The sequence below is a fragment of the Cyrtonyx montezumae genome, unplaced genomic scaffold (genome assembly GCF_038088225.1).
Source record: "Cyrtonyx montezumae isolate F1298 unplaced genomic scaffold, pur_monq_1.0 scaffold_3, whole genome shotgun sequence".
Lineage (NCBI taxonomy): Eukaryota > Metazoa > Chordata > Aves > Galliformes > Odontophoridae > Cyrtonyx > Cyrtonyx montezumae.
Genome location: NW_027072034.1, coordinates 129,072,043 through 129,091,452, shown reverse-complemented (window position 1 = coordinate 129,091,452; position 19,410 = coordinate 129,072,043). Strand labels below are relative to the sequence as shown.

Here is a 19,410-nt window from a genome sequence, read left to right as displayed (position 1 = left end):
CCTGACACATATATGCACGTACACATAGAAAGAAAATCATCCTGGGAAGCACTTCTTTGTGGTTTGTTTTCTTTTTTTCACTGTAGTCTCACACAGATAAAAAGCAGAAGATCTAATACCCAGTTAAGCTTGAGGTGACATATCAAAGAAAAAGAGTTGTCTAAAAGTTGAAGTTGCTAAACAAGCTGAATAGTAACAAGTTCTGTGAGCTCCAGAGCTAATGAAGTCTGGTTTCCTATGGATTTTGCCTCATGGTTGATTGAAGCTTTTCCTATGCTGGGGAACTTCGAATTTTCTTTTTCTTCTGTAAGGATGGTCCCAAGGGACAGCCTTTCAGAGCCACATTTGTGGCTTTTCCCTCTCCTTTCCAGGCATCTTTTATTATTGTAACTGAATTCTTTTAACACTGCTACACATCTCCTGCATTTTGCAAAATACACAAAGTTTGCTTCCATACAAAGCGAAACAAAATGCAGTCACTTAGACACGTGGATTTACAATACCATTCATTTTACAATATAACTCTTCTAGAATTACTTAACACCTAGATTGCATGAGATGTAATCCTTTACACCAATTTTCCATATTCCTCCAGTGCAGTGAAACAGGCAGCATTGATACCAGTTGGAAAGAGTAGATTGGCCTTCTCTCAGCATGTTTCAACTCCAGCTAAACTCCATAATTTCTACCATGGTTCCAGAGAGAATAAGATTAAATGCTCAGCACTTTTCTCTTTTTGCAAGCTTATGCTTACTCCAGCTCTTTTTGATTGTATTTTTTTCTATGTTAAATTAATGAGCTTTGCTTTATTATCCTATCACATTTTAAGCTTTGATTAGTTTAGCTCTTAAAATGTACATAAAATGATTTTGATTTTATTAGCTATTATTTAAATGATCACCTAAAATTAATCCCTTTGTAGTGTGAAGCTGTTTTTGTTGCATTACAATAGTTGCTTATCCTTCCTGACCTGACAATATATGGCATCATAAAAATATAGCAACAGATTTTAAAAATTAAAGGGAAAATTTATGAAGCAGGAATGATAGCCATGCAGACTCATCTATACTAGTCTGTAATAATGATCTGTTCTGAACTATTTTTACAGAAAGAAGTCAATGCTGTGAAAAGTTAGAATGTATCTAAACTGGCTTTTACATGTCCAATAAAAAAAAAATTGCATATTTAGAATAACATCTTCAACAGGTAGATCACAGCCATTTCAAAGTTCTGCTATGATGACCCTTGTTCAGAAGCAAAGTCCATGTACCTTATTGATTTCCTGGGGTTAGATTTGCATGTTTTTCTGGGCTATGTGTTGTGGTTTTTAGTAGCGTGATAACATCTTAGCATACCCTCTCTGTACTGGAGTAGCATATGCTTTCTCAGATCACCTCTACTCTGTCACCTCTGTCTCAGCCCAAGCTGTCTCTGTCATGGTAAGCTTGTTCTTCCTTTTTACCCCTTTGCCATATTGTCAATACTGAACACACTGTGGGATAAGGGCAGCTTTCATCCCAGAGTCTGCCTTTCTTCCAGGATAATCCAGTACTCTCATTACATTTTTTGAGGTCAGAGGATTTGCTCAGTAACTGGAAACGTCTGAATTTGATCAAAAATGCTGACAAGAGTATATGAATTTTTAATGCCATAGCTTAACATAAAACAATATTTCTTAAGCACTTACACAAGTTTCCAAATGCCCATTCTAAAGAAAATTCAAACTAGCTCATTCCAATTTTCTCAACACATTAAAAGCAGCTTCCCCACCTGCCCCGTTACTGCGCCTCAAACTGGCAAACAAGTGGACAAAAAATGGGGGTTTTCCAACACAAACTGAAACTAAGCACTCTTGGATTGTCACAGATCAGCAGGAAAAAGTAAACAGGCAAAGAAAATGGTTTTTTTTCTCCTGTAAATGTGATAAGCTATGTTTTCTCCTCCAGTCTACACTGATAGAAAGCACATATGTATAAAGGTTTTCTAATATGTAAAAACCCAGACCTTAAGGTGAGCTCTTAAACAGAGGCCACAATGACTTATACCAAGAAAATGACTGCAGTTGAGAAAGCTGCTGCATACTCCCAAATCTAACTGTAGTTTGCGTGTTTGCTGTGAGCAGGCCATGGTGAATCATGAATATTCCTCTTAGAAGAAATAAAATGTGCAGATAGCTGCGAAGATTAGAACTCACCACCTTCTTAGGTGAAGTGGAATGCTATGTAGGATCCTACCAAAAGAGCCAGCTTGGAGGTGACAAAAAGGGAAACTTTCCACAGGGCTTGAAAATACACTGAAAATGTTCACCTTGAGGGAAAGAACACCAAAAGTGACTTCATCCTGGCTGTGTTTTTTCTCTTATCAAGCTCATGGGTCCTAAGCTCTAGCAGAAAGGCCCTTGAGCACACATGCTTTCTTTAGCCAAGCTACTAGTTTCTCTTTCGTGGCTCTATTTCCAAGTGAAATTCCCTTACACTCAGATACATGTGGGAGATAGGGAACAACTATGGGGAACCATGTGATTTATGGGAGAAGTGGGGCCTGAGGTTCTCCAGGGTCTGGAGACCATGATGGGGCTTCCAGAAGACCTGCCACAGGACCAGCTGCTTCTGGTGGCTGGGCCACAGCTGCCCCATAGGCCCCCAGCCTCCTGCTGCTCCTGGCTCACTCTCACACTGCAGAGGGTTTGTCCTCTGCCTGTATTGTCCCAGTGCTCTTCTAAATCACATTTTCTGGCTTCACTTCCTCAAGAGAAAAAAAAATGTTTTATTTATTTATTTGAAGATCTTTGTAAATTCAAACTGAAAGAACTTAATTTTACAGGGTTTGCTGTCAATCAGCAATCCTTTATATTGCATTACATGTCGAAGGTCATCCCAAATGTCACCAGTAAATTAATTATGTTTGTATTTGAACGAGGCATACAAGACTGACCTACACTGACTGACCACCTCTTGAAGTACTCATACTTCTTTTTTCAAGGAAAGTCTTGAATAAATGACAACATTTACATTAAACTCCCAAATATATCTATATTTCCAATGCTAATGTGTCATATTTTTAGATAATCTGTATTTATTTTAGTGTTAGCTAACAAAAACAAAAAATTGCAACACAGCTTTTCATGGTTAGAGGCAAACAGAAGAACAAGAATATGCCTTATCCCAATTGCAAGGTTAAGATGTAGACTGGGGTTAAAGTCTCCATGTCACTGATATATCTAATGTGCTAAAATTGGTGTCTAAACCCTTCTTATGACATACACCAAGAAGACTAGATACACCACTAATCACTTTCTCAATGCCAGACTTTCCCCTTCCCACCCTCACTTTCCCTATAAATTCTTAAGCCTGTGCCTTTGACTTGATTTCCATCCTAGACCAGACATATGTGCTGTATGAAGTAACTGAGATTTAGTTCTTCTTGAGAACATTATAGCAATATGAGACAAGTCAATGTTAGTAACAAAAAAAAAAAAAAAAAAGAAAGAAAGAAAGAAAGAAAGAAGGAAATGTCGGGGGCTTTTCTTGTACATCTGCTGCTCAGTGTAGGTACATCTGCAGTAGGTTAGCACTATGACACTCATTCTCATTCTTACTGAATTTACCATGTAGGTACAGCAAATGCTCCTGGATATTTAAACTCTTAGACATTCATCATTTTGCCACCCAGCAATTGGGAAGTGACATGGTTTGTGATATTCCCACAGCTAACTAGATACTGAGAGGTTTATTTTAGGCCAGAATCACAGACAGTTAAAGTTGAAGGAGACTGCCAAGTCCCCAGTGATGAATCTGACTCAGAGTTTTAACTCCCTCCTTATTCTCCTTTCACTTTCTCATGTAAACTGCTTCTCCTCTCCTAATCTTTACATGTAAATCACAAATCTGCTGTGGTATCAGTGTCCAGGAGACACATTACCCAGCAGTGAGCTAACGCTCAGAGCCCTCTCTTTACCTGACCTCTTCCATAATTCAATATGCCCCAACAACATACTCCATGTCAGCCTGGTCAATCATACAGCGAGAATCCTAATTCCATCACATGGGCATCATCGGGAATATCATGATTTTGACAGACAGTAAGATCTGCACACTTCCATAAAGATCCCCTTTGCCCATAAAACCAGCCTTTACCCCCTGCAGTACCTGGGTGGGAGGCTGGAATTAAACCCGCAGCAGGCAGACAATGGCCACTGTGCCCATAGTCAGTGAAAATCCCTGGGATGAAAACAGTGAGAAAGAAAACTTGAAATAATTGAGTATAAGTGTCTCATATTTGCCACACTTAATTCCCACTTCAATCATCATTCTTCATGTTCCATTCTAGGCAATTTAAATTGCTTCCCATGCCATGGGCTTCTAAAACCTCTTTTCTTGTCAGTTCTTAACAAATATTTTAAAGAGTCCCAAACATGATCTTGATGCTAAGTCTGTATACTACACTTCTGGTTTCACATATTTCCCCCCAAAAAAAGGCTTTAATATCTTTGATTTTCAAATCATTCAATAACTGCACATTTTTAAGTGCATGTAATGAATAGGACCTAGGGAACAAAATGGCACATTGAATGATTTCGATGTATCGATTAAAATGCGTAGTATTTTACATAGCTGGCAACCTATATTGCTGGGGAAAAAAGTGAAAAAAAAAGCAACTGAGAAGAGAAGCTGAATTCTGTTTTAAAATATTTCATTAATTCACCATTTAACTTGATTTTTCAGTAGATGTAGTGGATAAATGTGCTTCTCCAGAAACAGACAAAGCTACAGAAAAGGTTACATCACAGATGTACAACCTTTTGACTTGCCTGGGCCACACTGAGAGAACAGGAATTGTCTTGAGCCAGTAGACAAAGTTCACTCCAAAAATAATGCCTCCTTTTATTTCCATGGGAAATATAACAGATACAAAGAGCACGATAATACTATTCGATAGAGAAAACTCTCAGCAAAACTTGTGGGATAGGTGACCTTATTTTTGTGAACCTAATGCATCAATATCTGTTTTGATGTCAGTGGCTGCAGTTCTCAGTGAGTTCTCAAAGTGTTCATCAGAGATTTCTGATGAAATTTTTCTCTTTCTGTATTTCATCCTTGAAAACAGTTGTTCTCAAACATGTGCACTGCTGAAAAGTAATGACATGAATAAGGTGTGATGGTGAAGTGAGGAATGCTTTTCTCTGGTAAGAGAGGGCTTATAAAAGCAAGGAAACATGGTCAGATTTTTGAGTTGAATGTCTGTTTGCAACTCTATACACGCAATGTGGACATTCCCAAGTAGTGTATTTATGTCAGCTGAAAATTGAGTTGCAAATATACCAAATAATTATGATTTTTTTTCAATATTGAAACTCTTAAATTTGTTTATCAAAATGGAAAGCAAGGGTGCATATTTTTAGCCAACGAATCAAAGTGTATATAGCTATTTCCTGTAACTTGAGCTGACACTCCCCGTGCTTTGGTTTCAGCCCAGGCAGCACTAATAGTGCACCAGTGTATTGCTGCTGGTGAGCAGTGGGTGCACTCCAAGGGCTATGAGCACCTCCATTTGGCAGGGCAAAGCCACAGGAGCATTAGGAAGCAGATAGTGCTGGTAAGGTGGTGGGCTGTACTGCCAGTTGCACCGGGCTACATGTGGCCTGTGGGCCGCTGGTTGGACATGCCAGGGCTGCACCCTTCTTGTTGGAGGTAGCCCCTTCATTTGATTTGCCATTTGATGTGTTCACGTTACCTCTCTCCAGGTATTTTCATAATTTGGGGGGGTGAAAATACTTCATGAAAAAAGTTATTATTAAAGTTATTAGCTAACAATTCTCTTTCCCAGTGGATAATTATGCAAACAAAATTTGCCTGTATCATGTTTGAAGTTCCTCTCATAGGTACTAAAAGTAATTGTATTATGAAAATGTGTAATTTCATTTGTTTTCCAGACTGCACAGGTTAATCCGTAATTTAAGCTTACCTTTTAAGGTTGTTCAGATGTTTTTGTAAGATAACTTTGACTGTTCCGCCCTACAATTTTTATTTCCAACTAAAATGATACATAGTGCCTTTTTAATTAGGAGTTTTGACCTGAATTTATCAGGCAGCAGCCTAATGTCACCTTTTTCCTTCAGAAAAGACTTATTGGCAAATATAAATCACCTTCACCCAGAAACAGCTTCCAAGCTGATATAAGTGATGATCACTTTCTGATTGCCATTTATTATAAATGAATATTAATATAGCTTATAAAATCAAAAGCACTGCAGTCCTCAACAAATAATCTTAATGCAAAACACTGAGATACTACATAAGCCAGTTTTATTAACAAAACAAACAAGTGAAACCACTATTTCAGTCATCATGGCAATAGGAATTTTTCGCAGAAGACAGTACTTCATCATGGATGTTTAAACATCCAAAGATACAAAGGAGGAGATATTACACGCTTTTGAAAGTATAACTAATATTAATAAAAAAATAATACATGATTTTATTTTTTAAATGCACAATGACTTTCTGACAGAAGTAATACAGTCATGGAGATATCACTACATTGTTACTTCCAAATTATTCTGACAGTGCTTGCTACTTTTCAGTCTCATATTTGAGTCTCAAAATTCAGAAGATGCATGTAGTAGGACCTCATCATGCTTAGCTGCCTAAAAACTTTTCTAGGTCCCTTTTATGAACAACAGGGAGGCACCCTCAGACAGTATTTTATCATAAAACAGGTGTTAATCATCCTTTAGAAGAGGCTCTGCCTCTGTTGACTAATGAAGGATCATATTCAATTAGCTTACATGAGACACTAACATTTAGGTAGCAAAGTCATAGTTTATCACCTACAATGCTTATCTGATCTCACTTTACTACCCAAAGATTAGGTAGTATCTAATTTATTGTACTAATACTTAGAGCTAGGGGAGAGAGTTTAACAATATGTTCATCCTGTTTCATTTACTTTGATTCAATTGCAAACTTGGAGAAAAAGAAATTGAGAAATCAGTTGCAATTTATAGCTACAAGACAGCTCCCAGAGGTGCCAAATATCTACGGTACCCATTGAATCAAAATATTATTCCCACATAAGTTTCTACCTGATGATCTTTCAAGGTCCCTTCCGACCTGAACTGTTTTATGATTCTGTGATCATGGTTCATTATTCTTCTAACATCTGGGTTATATTGCTTAATGCCAGAATGAAATAAAAGACTCAAGTACTATTTCAGACAGTGTCCCATGCTTCTGTGTGGTACAGAAAAGTCATTGCTTGGCAAGTTTCAATTCTGTGAACATCAAATCAATTTTTTAGTTATCTGTCATACAACCATATTTTCACCCTTAAACTCATCAGTCTAGTTGCATTATTTGCCACAGTTAGTCATAGTGTACCTCTTTTCTCCAAGTTATTAAATTTTCGCTCTCACTCAGCTGTAAGTACTCACTCTGGAACATTTTTACATGCTTTACAGCACACAAGCCAAGTTTCTGTTGCCCATTTTACACACAGGATGTACTTTCATTGTTACGTGCAATTACATGTCATTCATTTTCATTTCAAATTATTTTCCACTTCTATATAAGATTAAAAATAGCAGCATTTTATTTCTTCTCTTAGAATGTATCATATATTAAGTTCAGGAGACATTAAATCATTTCTGAAAACATCATCTATGTATGTGCCAAAAGAATGTATGAATTCATAATAGAACATGATGTTAGCCATCAAACTAATTCTTTAAGACCAACACAAAGAATAGGAAATCTTTATTCAGAAAGTGATGAACAATTGAGAATTTTAATATTTCTGTAAAAAAATACATGGATTAAACTAGATTAAAATCCGTTTTTTACCAAGACTGTTCACAAAGCAAGAGAAAGTGTTTGTCTCCAGTAACAAGGTAATGCCCCCACCCCAAAAAAACAAGTGAGATGGATAAAAAAATCAGAAGACTCAAAACAGATCAATGGTCTGGCTAGGAACAGAAGCTAAACTCCTGCCTCCTTTCCCAGTCTTCTATTAATCTGACCACAGTTTAACCATCAAATAGTTCACAAAGTTGTTATACAGTGGGTTGAAGTGAACAATAATCGATGTACAAGAAATTAGAAGAGATATCTGTATCTAAATCTACATCTGTGTCTAGATTTATGTTTATATCTACATCTAGTTCTGTGGCCACATCTAGGTTTAGATCCTATCTGTACTTGTAACTATATCTGCATCTCCCTGTAGATATCACATAGTTAAGCTTCACAGAGTTCCTGCCAGCTAGTGAACAGATAATCACAAAAGGTATCCAAACTTGTCCAAGGTTTCAAGGAATTGGCATCATAATTTAAATCAAGGTTCAATGAGCACTCCAAGAGTGCTGAAGTTGTATATGAATTAGTATCACATGTAACTTATAAAAAAAAAAAAGCCAGAACAAGCCACTAGCACAGATATTGAAATAGGTATAAACTTCATAATTGTTAGTAATTTACATTAAAGAATGCAATTAATTATTAAAACCTCTAAAATTCAGTAGTTTTTAATGATAGTTTATGATTGTTTTTGTGTTAATCTGATGCTTTCTGTCCCTACCACAACATAGCTTTTTTGCAATATTAGAGACAGGTTTTTTTTAAGCGTAATCCAGATTCTTTCTTTCGAGTTCCTGTATATTTTATGAGTTATATAAAACAGATAAATAAAGCATACATTCTGATCAAGAAAAGTTAGAAAAGGAATTGACAAAACAGTTTGAAAGTCAAGAACATTTTTTATCTAGAATAACTAACAGGTTACTTTCATTGTTACTGCTGTAAAGGAGAACAGGAAACCCTTTTACAAATATATTAACAGCAAGAGAAAAACTAAGGAAAATTTCCCTCCTTCACTCAACGAGGCAGGGAAAGAAAAAAAAAAATTTGCTAAGGGATTTGATTTAGTAGTTGGGTAGGGATAGTGATAGGAGGATGGTTGGACTAGATGATCTTGTAGGTCCTTTCCAACCTTATGAACCTATGAACCTATGATTGTTCTTTTTGCCTTAAGTACGAATTTTGTGCTTGCTTACAAGCAAAAAAACAAAGAATAAGATCTGCTATGAACACAAGCACCTTCCCTTAGGTACTTGGATCACCTACTGAAAATGCCTCCCCTACCTCCTGCAGTTTTCTCTAGATGAGCTGACAGAAGCATCCTTTCTCTCTACACTGTGTAAGATAACTTTTCTTTCCCTTTGGCGAGTGAAGGTGCCCAGTGCAGGATACACACCGGGCAGTGAGGAAACACACTGAGGCTTCTAGAAGGAAATTTACACAAATGTTGAGGTATAGATTATCAAGCAAGTCATCAAGAAAAATCTTTATCCTTTATTTTTATTTCTTTACAATACCTATATTTAAATTGACTAAAAACAATAATAATTACTGAGACAAGTTATTATGTGCACTCATTTTTTCGTGTTTTAAGAAAATAATATACATTTACGAGGGTCAGATAATATGATTTTTAAAGGAAGTACTTTTTAGATGTTCAATAACCAAGTAAAGTAATCTTATCGCTTGTGGAGAAGAATGAATCATTGAATCACAGAATCATAGAATGGATTAGGTTGGAAATGATCTTAAAGCCCACACAGTTCCAATTCCCTGCCATGGGCAGATTTTCCAACTACTAGACCAGGTTTTGCAGGGTCCCACCCTACGTGGCCTTGTATGCTTTCAGGGATGGGGCATCCACAGCTTATCTGAGCAGCCTGTGCCAGTACCTCACCATCCTCTGAGTACAGAATTTCTGACTAACATTCAACCAAAATCTCCTCTAAGAAACAATTCTAAACAGTTTCTTTATAATTTTCACTGAAAAACTGATGAGGCAGAGCCCCAGTCCACTCATTAGCTGACCAAGACCCTGTGATCCACCACCGTCTATTTGATTTCACAATATTTTAGAAGTGGAGATATTTGTTTAATATGTCATCCATATATGTAAAAAAAAATTGAATATAGATTTCATACATCTTCAGCTAGTGTTTTAACAATGAATCATCCTTTTAAAACTCCTTTTAAAACTGAGTTAATAATAGTTGACGTTTTGTGCGTAGCTAATATATCTGATTTTACTTATAACCTCCAAAACCAAACAGTTCATTTAGTAAGCACAGAGGAGAAAGTGTGGATCCATTCTGATGTACAAATCAAATACAGAAACTGATAACAGTCACAACATGTCTGTTTAGCTTCTCTGTCACTGAAATTCTTGAAAGAAAAAAGCGTTATTGAAGGAGAAATACAAAAGTCAGTTATTTTGCAATCATTTGTAAATATACATTTCAGTCGAGATAACACATTGTGTAATAGACACTGAAAGTTGTTTTATCTTGTTGAAAATTGGTAATTATTCTTAAATTAATATCTGATTACAATGAAAAAAAGCCTGTTTTTCAATTGTCCTTCTTCCTTCAAGTCCAAGGCTATTACAATCACAGTGTTCAGTGTATGTTGAACAAATGCTTTATCAGTCAAAATAACTAACTACTTTCATTAAATTAATTCAAAATATGATTTTAATCGTGCTACATAGCATGTTTAGTTTATTACTTCTCTTAATTGCTTGTATATTCAATTAATAAGTCATTCTTCAGAATATCTGCAAAGCAAATAAAAAGAATGTCTCCCAGTATTTAAAAATTCTAGACTGGAGTAAGGGGAAAACACTGGCATTTCTTCCACTGTCATTATGTTAGGAAGACTTCTGGGACACCTTTTGTCAACACTGCTGAAAATTCTCTATCATTCCCCTGTATTCTGATCTATGTTGTTTCTGACTTAATTGTACTGTGGGCACTCTGCCATTGGACTAAGTACATGAAGCTCATGAAAATATTTATTTCTAAATATGTGGTTACAAATGTAGAAGTTTGATTAAAACTAATAAATAAAAAACTATCAATTTTTAATACTTGTTTTTTTAATCTCAACGGAAGTGTATTACTGCAGTTATATCTAGCAATTATAATTCTGTCTAGCTGAAACAAGAATTTAACAAGATGACATCTACGAATGGAGGAAAGAATGTACAGAGTGGATAAGGAGGTATTCATTCATAATTTTGTTTTCAGGACAGAAATGTTCTTCTTAATTCTGTATTACTTCCTCAACTCTCTGCCTTCCAAATTTATCCCATTCTTCTTTCTTTCCTTAAAAAAAAATATGTATTTTCATCTGCTTCTGCCCATCATTTATCTCATGCTTCCTTGTCTTCCACCACTTTGTTTAGTATTGTATTTTTGTTTCCATGTCTTGCCCTTACCTTACAGATATCCTGCTTCATCTTGATATTATACAACTGCAGTCCACTGTTATTCCTGTTTTCTTGCTTTTGATATTGAAGTGTTTCAAAAGAGGTGCATAATAATATCATTAAAATAATAACAATAAAAAGTTTAAAAAATCTATATAACCCCAAATGTAGGTTGTGGAACAAAACCAACAATGGTGGCACTGATAACTGACCATTCTATTTTAAAAGCATATTAGGCTAGTGAAATGAGCTCCAAGAGGGTTTCCATCTCAATTTTAATGTGAAAGTGAAACTACCTATTTTACCAATAATGGCTCTATGTGTGGGTGCTGTATGTCAAATACACACTAATCTGTATCTTTTTTAATAAGTCAGACTCGGAGCAGCTCTAAACTAGAAAGGAAATTCATATTGCCATTTAAATTACAAGCACACTGCATACAAGAGTGCTTGCTAGATCACTGAGAAAAGGAATCTGAAGTCCTATTTTCCCCCTCCATAATTTCATAATTATAGTGTAGAAGATTTAGGAAAAAAATAAAAGTGGAGAAGTGATTTTTTTTTTCTGTAGTACCTGTGAGTAAGACTTAGAGATATCTGTCATTTCTACGGAACTTACTGCATGTATGAGTTTCCTTCACTGAGCAGAGCTTATCATATCCCCCCAAATGAAGCCATACCTTAAGTTTCTTTATCCAAGTCCACTAATTGACTTGAAAATAAGAACTGAGAGCTTAAACTTTATGTCGTATTGGGAATCAATAGAATCATCAGTGTACACAGGTTGTTATCTGCAGCCCATTTGCTGAATGTCTGAGCCACTATACATTGCATTAATTGTTTCTTTTTCTAGGATCGATGTCTAGAACCACAAGAAAACATGTTCACAAAAATGCATCAGGTAGAAGTGAAGTCAGGTAACAGTGGAGTCCAACAATTTCTGGAAAGTCTGCCACTTCTGCTTGCTTTACAATATTCTGCATTCAGGTATACCAAAAGCAGTAAGATATAAATCTATATTGCAAAAGCTTGTTTTTCATTAGGGTAGGTTAGTGGTCATTCATCAGTATCATCAGCACAGAGAGTTTAACTATGAAGATCCTCAGGCACCTTTGAGGAAACTTGGAAACAATTCCATGCTGTCTTGGAAAACTTTTGTAAAAATACAGACTTAACACCAACTGGTATTTTTCAAGAATATTGAGAGGGGAAAGGCTATGTCAAGTTTAGACTGCTCTTCTGTTGTGAAAAGCACAAATGCTTCTTGTGCAGCAGTCCCAGAAAGAAACTTGGTTATTCCTCTTTCTGTTGCAATTCTTAGACAAATCTCTGATTCAGACAACTCCTCACATGCTTTTCTGTCTAATATCTGTACCACCTAATGTCCTTCTAGTATCTTTGCACCATAAACAGACTGAACTAAGGAACGGGATATTTTTTTCATCTGTAACTTCAACTATGCTACCCAATTTTTTTAGGCATGGGTGGCTCCACGTGAATCTTCTGGCAAAGCAAACCACAGACTGATGAGCAATTAAGCTGTTTACTGGCTCAGTGGATCAAGGAATATTTTTTTCAAAATCAACATGAAAAAGTCATTTTTGTAAAAGTTTAAGTTTGACACACGGAAAAATTTCAATACTTAAAATATTGTCCTTGCTTGCCAAGACTGGTGTATCTTTAGGTGTATCTTTAATTTGCTTGCCTGCCATCCTGGAAATTCATCCTCTTGCTCTTACAGAAGCCACCAACAGCCACTCCAAGTTCTTGGGAGCTCTACTCACATGTCTAGTATCATAGAATAATAGAATCTTAGAATGGCCTGGGTTACAGAGGACCTCAACGATCATTGAGTGTCAGTTCCCCCTTCCGTGGGCAGGGTCATCAACCACTAGAGCAGGCTGCCCGGAGCCACATCCAGCCTTGCTTTGAATGCCTCCAGGGATGGGGCATCCACAACCTCTCTGGGCAACCTGTTCCAGTGCATCACCACCCTCTGAGTGAGAAACTTCCTCCTAACATCTAACCTAAATCTCCCCTGTCTTAGTTTAAAACCACTCCCCCCGTCCTATCACTATAAATCCGTGTAAACAATTGCTTCCCATCCTATCTATATGCTCCTTTCAAGTATTGGAAGGTCACAATGAGGTCTCCCCGAAGCCTTCTCTTCTCCAAGCTAAACAAGCCCACTTCCCTCAACCTTTCCTCATTGGAAAGGTGCTCCAGCCCTCTGATCATTTTAGTGGCCCTGATCTGGACCTGTTTCAAGAATGCTGCATCTTTCTTGTGCCCCAGGCCTGGACGCAGTCCTCCAGATGGGGCCTATCAAGAGCTGAGAAGAGGGGGACAACACCTCCCTCTCCCTGCTGGCAACCTCTTTTTTAATGTAGCCCTTACTCTCTTTAAAGCTGCAGAACCTCACTTTACTTTTATTTCAACGTCATCATCTTTACTGGTAACCCTGACAAAATATTTACTTAGTTGTGGACTATTGTGGCTGCATGGGAGCCTCACTCCCATTCTCTATTTTTGGCTCTATGTATATCTAAAGAGCAATCTTCAGGGCTATTTACAACAGCTATGTGTTACAAGCTCATAACTGCTAATTAGCCAACAGCTAACAACATCTAATAGCTCATTGTATATGAATGTCAGCCTATGATACATTTGAGTATTAGTCAAACTATTCAGCATGTTACAATGACTGGGGTGGAGGAGGGGTCTTGGCATACGATGGGGGGTGTTACAAAATCATAGAATGGAGGCATAGAATAATTGATTGAAAAAGACCTCAAAGATCATCTAGTAAATAGTCAACCCACCACCATCACACCATGTCCCAGTGAACCATGTCCCTCAGTGCCACAACTACACACTCCTTGAACACCTTCAGGGATAGTGACTCCACCACCTCCCTGAGCAGCCTGTTCCAGTGCCTGACCACTCTTTCTGAGAAGAATTTTTCCTAATATACAACCTGAACCTCCCCTGGAGCAACTTAAGGCCATTCCCTCTCATCCTATCACTGTTACCTGGGAGAAGAGGCCACCCTCCACGTTGACACAACCTCCTTTCAGGCAGTTGTAGAGTGCTATTAAGGACTCCCTTGAGCCTTCTCTTCTTCAAACTGAACAATCCCAGTGCCCTCAGCTGCTTCCCATAAGGACTGTGCTCCAGACCCTTCACAGTTTGACTGTCCTTCTCTGGACACACTTGAAAACCTCAACATCTTTTTTTGCAGTGAGAAGGCATCATCTGCAGAAATTAATTCTGTTTCCAGTGATTCATAAGCAGCATTTCATGAGATAGATATGATGGTGTGGTTCTATCCAAGACAGAAGGGAGGGGGAACGCCTTGTTAGTGCCATGTAACAGGGATGTGTTTTGGTGTTGGTGGCACACCAGTTGTAGGCTGAAAGCAGCATTTTGGATAGGAGGGGCTGAAGCAAGCACAATGAATTCCCCGGGTTTTTTTTTTAAGGACCTGGGTTGGTCAAAGCAAGTCACCCCCCGCGTTAAATTGCAAGCAGCATTCACGCAACAATATGGGCTACATCATTATATGAATTATGGGAATCCAAACTACTCATTTGCTAGCAGGGCACACAGCATCTAATTACGTGCACGCTAATTAGAACACTGAAAGGAATGTCTCAGGGAGCCAAAAACTGCCACCTCCTCTTTCCGACCCATTTCGCAGCACTCCCACAGAACACGGGGAAAGCCGGAGCCCCTCCAGGCGCTGCAGACCAGCCAGGACGCGGTGCCGCAGCGCTCCGAAAGCCCCAGCACGCATGCGCACCGCTCTGCTGAGAGGAAAGACCTCCCCGCCACCAGGGGGCGCCGCTCCGTCCCGGCCCCCTCCCTGCGGATTGTGGGAAGGGAGGGGGCCGAAGGCGTCTCCCGGCAGCGTCACTCCCAGCATGCAGCGCGGCCCGCTCCTGCCCCTGCTACCGCTGCCGCCGCTGCTGCCGGGGGAAGAAGATGGCGGAGGGAGGCGCGGCGGATCTGGAGACCCAGCGCACGGACGTGGCGGCGCTGCTCAAAACCGCCCTCCGCAAGGGCGACACCTGGTGAGGCAGGCAGTCAGGGAGGGAGGGAAGGAAGAGGGGGGGGCCCGGGCTGAGCGACGCGGGCGGCTCCCCCACCCGTGGCGGGGCTCGCCTGCCGGAGGGATCGATCCTGCCCTCGGCCCTCCTCGTTCCCGGGGGCGGGCGGATGGCAGAGCGAGGCGTGGGGGGGTGGGTAGGGCAGCGCCATTCTTCCCCGCCGCGCCGCTCCTCAACCGCTTTCCAGAGAGCTCCGGCCGCCCCGGGTTGCGGCACAGCCGCGTCGCTCAGGCGCTCGCTGGGGGCGGGCACCGAGGTCAGCTCGGTGCAGGGCGGCGGGGGAGGGGAGGCCTGCAGCCAGCACGGAGGAGAGCGGGGAGGGAGGGAAGGAGGGATGGCCCCGCACAATGGAGCGGGGCCGCGGGAGGAGGGCTCTGCCCCGAGCCGGGCTGCAGGGAGGAAGCGGCGTCGGCGTCACCTTCCAGTCCGCGGCCCTGGAAGGCCTCGCATCGAGGCTTCGGCTGCGAACGTGTTAATAGGAGACGAAGCAGGCGATAAACACAGGCTGTTCCGCAGCGGACGTACGTTTCCCTGGTCCGTAGGAAATATCGCTGTGTGCCGTGCGGATTGTCAAGCGAATAATCCGTGGTCGGGAGGAATTAGGTTAAACAAACACTGTCCTTCCAGTGTGCGTTTAATGATTGGGAAGATAGGAGGTTGTACTTCTTTGAGGCCAGCTGGCATCTTGTGTGTTTTTTGTTTGTTTTTTTTCTTTAAAGAGGAGGAAAAAAGAGGAACTGACACTCCTTCCACCACTTAGCCTCTTCATCTCTTCCCTTGTGAAGTTGTCACCCAAAGACAAAGGCTGAAACGTTAGCTCAGTGAAAATTAAGTACGAATACACAAAAGTAGAGCTTCCCCACCTCATTTCAGCTGTCATCACTCACTGTTCCAGTTCCATAAAAGACTATATTTAACAGTGTTGATACTGCAGCATGTGTCAGAAGCATACATTCTGATGCATTATTCAAATACTGCTGAGTATACGTTCAGTTTTTGGCATGTGAACAGACTGCTCTTAAACCGAAGAAGTATAAGTGACTAGGAAAAGGAAATCAATTCATATGGCACTGTTAAAAATGACTGGCAGTAGTACAAGGGTGCTCAGGCTTTAATCTTCTAAGAGTTTTTTTCTTTTATGATTCTGTTGGGTACTTCCTGACTACTTAAAACTTCTCGAACAGTTAATATTATTAAAAATGAAAGTAACTTTATGGCCAGTTTACGTAATGACTAAATCAAGACGTGTACTGACTGAGCTGTAATTTTTTTTTTACTACACAAAATATTTTAACATGGAAAAACCAGTTTAGTGAAATAAGCTTGTAAGTTTTCTCTGAAAATAAGTATATTTCAGTGTGATTATGATACTGATATTAATCAAGTGTTTTCAGGCTGAATAAGCTGTGGCAGAGCCCTATTAACTATGACTCATGAACAATTAAATCTAGAAGCATAGATGTGTATATAGGCGCATTGATAGGATTAATACTTACAGCTACATATAAGGAGTGTAATTATTCAGAGATATTTTGGTACTGGCTTTTTGGTCTGTTGGAGCATTGGTAAGGAAACACAGTAGTTAACATGCTTGAAGTCATGACTCAGAATTGCAATTTCCATTCATTCACTCAGTAGTAAGTTTTTCTGAAAAATGTGAGCAATGCTGTATCAGCTTGTTCTGTTTGAACTTTCAGGCACTATACTTAAACACAGTGCTTTTAAAATGTCCAGCTTAGAAAAACTCTCAGGAATTTAGAGCACAGAGAAAATAAGCTATTTATAAAGCTTTTGAGGTTTCCTCTTCTGGACAATGGAAGAATAGAGCAAAGAGAGGCAAGTCATGTAATATACGTAGAAGGCTGTGAGCTGCTTCTTCATGTTTACTGCAGAGAGAAAGAAACAAAACTAATTTCTATGCAATGTGTCAAAAGTTAGGTATAAGGAAAGATTTTGTAGAATACACATTAATGCACACTTAATAAGCTGTAAAGTTTGCTATATTGGGTGTTTTTAAGAATACCTCAGACATAATAGGTAAAAATATGTTGCCTCAGTGGATGGACAGGAGTGGTGTCTGTCTTCTGACTGTTCCAACCTCAGGGTTGGGATTATGGGTTGGTTTGTTCCAGTTACCTTTCCTGCATGCTTTTATGGGCAGTTAATAAGTGTTTAAGTTAAGAGAAACTGAGGATTGTTCCATCTTTTCGTTTTTCTTATTTTTCTTAATGGGTGTATTAACTAAACATCAAATTTAAGCTTTTCCAAGCCAGAAACTCCTTAACTAATTAGTTGCTTTAAGTAACGATGACTGCTTTTGTTTGTGAATTCAGCACTAAAACCATACTCTTATTCCACAGAACTTGAATTGCATATAATTCTCTATTCTTGTAATATTATCCAAAGAACACACAGTTTCTATGTTTCAGAGAGCTATAATTTTGTTTTGAAAGAAATACACAATTCATCTTGTATCTTATAGTCTTAGGATCTGATATGATTACTTCTCAGCAGTTTGAAGTTCTACCAATGGGAAGTGAGAAGAATTTTTAGTGTCTGGAGAATTTAGCCTCTCATTTAGACAAAAACACTGATCATTACAACTGCAAACAAATGTGAGCTCAGTCAGTGTCCTCATATCCACGTTCAGGAAGCTCAGAACTATTGGTATACATATATATTTTTTAGCCATTGAGTAATTTGTGTGGCCAACTGGTCTTAATGTTGTCATTTAATGCCTTTGGAGCTGCAGTGGTATTCTTGAGAACCTTGCCAAGTATTTCTGTTTTTACTGTGTCACTGGGATACAGTTTTCAGCACTGAAAGTTACTGATACTGGAACAGTTTTTTCCACGAGTGGATGAAGACTGCCAGTTCTTGTTTGTGACTTCTTGTGTGAATTTCCTGCCTCTTACTGAGGAGTAGTATCTTGTCTTTACCTTTAAGACCACTTTCAACCCCGCTTTCCCTGCAGTTTCTGTTCTGCTGTGGCTGTCTTAGTCAGCAATGTTGTCTCAGTTACTTAAATAAGACATTACAAATGCTTTCGTATTCTTCACTTTCATACCTCTTGTGCACATTGGCCCTCTGTGGGCTAAACTTGAGAGAGGGACCACAGGTGTCACCTGCCAGTAAACAATTCACTTTGTAATGGGTAACATTGACTAATAATGACTAACAGCCCAATCACTTCCACCAAGTTTGCTCTCTTTTCCTCAGGATTTTCCCCTCTGTGCTTCTTCAGTGTATTTCTTGCCATATTGATTTCTGAGCAGATAAGAATGTAAAAGACGTTTATATTGCTAAAAGTAACATGGAAAATAATTAAGTTGTTAGAGTGGACTAATAAGGATCACAGGTTTATTTGGTGTCCAAGGGAACAAGTGTATTTCTTAGATATTTACCTAGGGAATACTAAGTAGCGGTACGGTACAGTAGTATAAAACCATTCATGCTGTCCAGTTTTGGCTTGACTAAAGATGTTCATTTGGAATGAGCTCAACAGTCTCAGATTTTATTAGAGGAGAAGAAACCCTTGCCTTACAGAAGAGAACTTAAGAGCCTTCATCTGTTTCAGTAGCTGAGTGCTGTGCTGACATACATGCAGAATGAGAGGACATCTAGTAAAAGAGGTTTTGGGCTAACAGATAATGAATGATTTCTAGCAATGCTTGCCAATAAATTTTGATGGTATTATTCACCTTTTATAAGATTGAGATAGTTTTGTAATCTGTCCTTTATTTTTAAGGCTTGCAAATTATTTGTGTTCTTCCAGACACATCTGAGTTCATTACTCCTGAAATTCTAGTGATTCCAGAGAGAGTGCTACTGTTATTGAAAATATACATTTCTTGGAAGGCAAAGGAAATATACAGTGCAAAAAAGATCACACAAGATGTATTGGCTATTTCTCATTTTAAGACTCATAGTCATTTAAAAGAGTATGTAAAATTTTCAGTGGGGTAAAATCCTTTCTAATTAGTGTTGATGAGGAGGAATATATTGCTCTACTTAAAAACCC

General features: G+C 38.9%; 1 protein-coding gene across 6 annotated transcripts in view; it reads left to right on the top strand.

Annotated features, from left to right (window-relative positions):
- The first annotated feature begins 15,223 nt into the window (after positions 1-15,223).
- Positions 15,224-19,410, top strand: part of USP15 (ubiquitin specific peptidase 15) — a 71,608-nt gene continuing 67,421 nt past the window's right edge. For 4 of the 6 annotated variants that reach the window (XM_065743380.1, XM_065743379.1, XM_065743384.1 and 1 more), the window contains exon 1: positions 15,224-15,353. In XM_065743380.1, the coding sequence (XP_065599452.1) occupies positions 15,265-15,353 (89 nt within the window). In that variant the 5' untranslated portion in view covers positions 15,224-15,264. The remainder of the gene's footprint in view (positions 15,354-19,410) is intronic. The other 2 variants (XM_065743387.1, XM_065743386.1) reach the window with 1 other exon arrangement.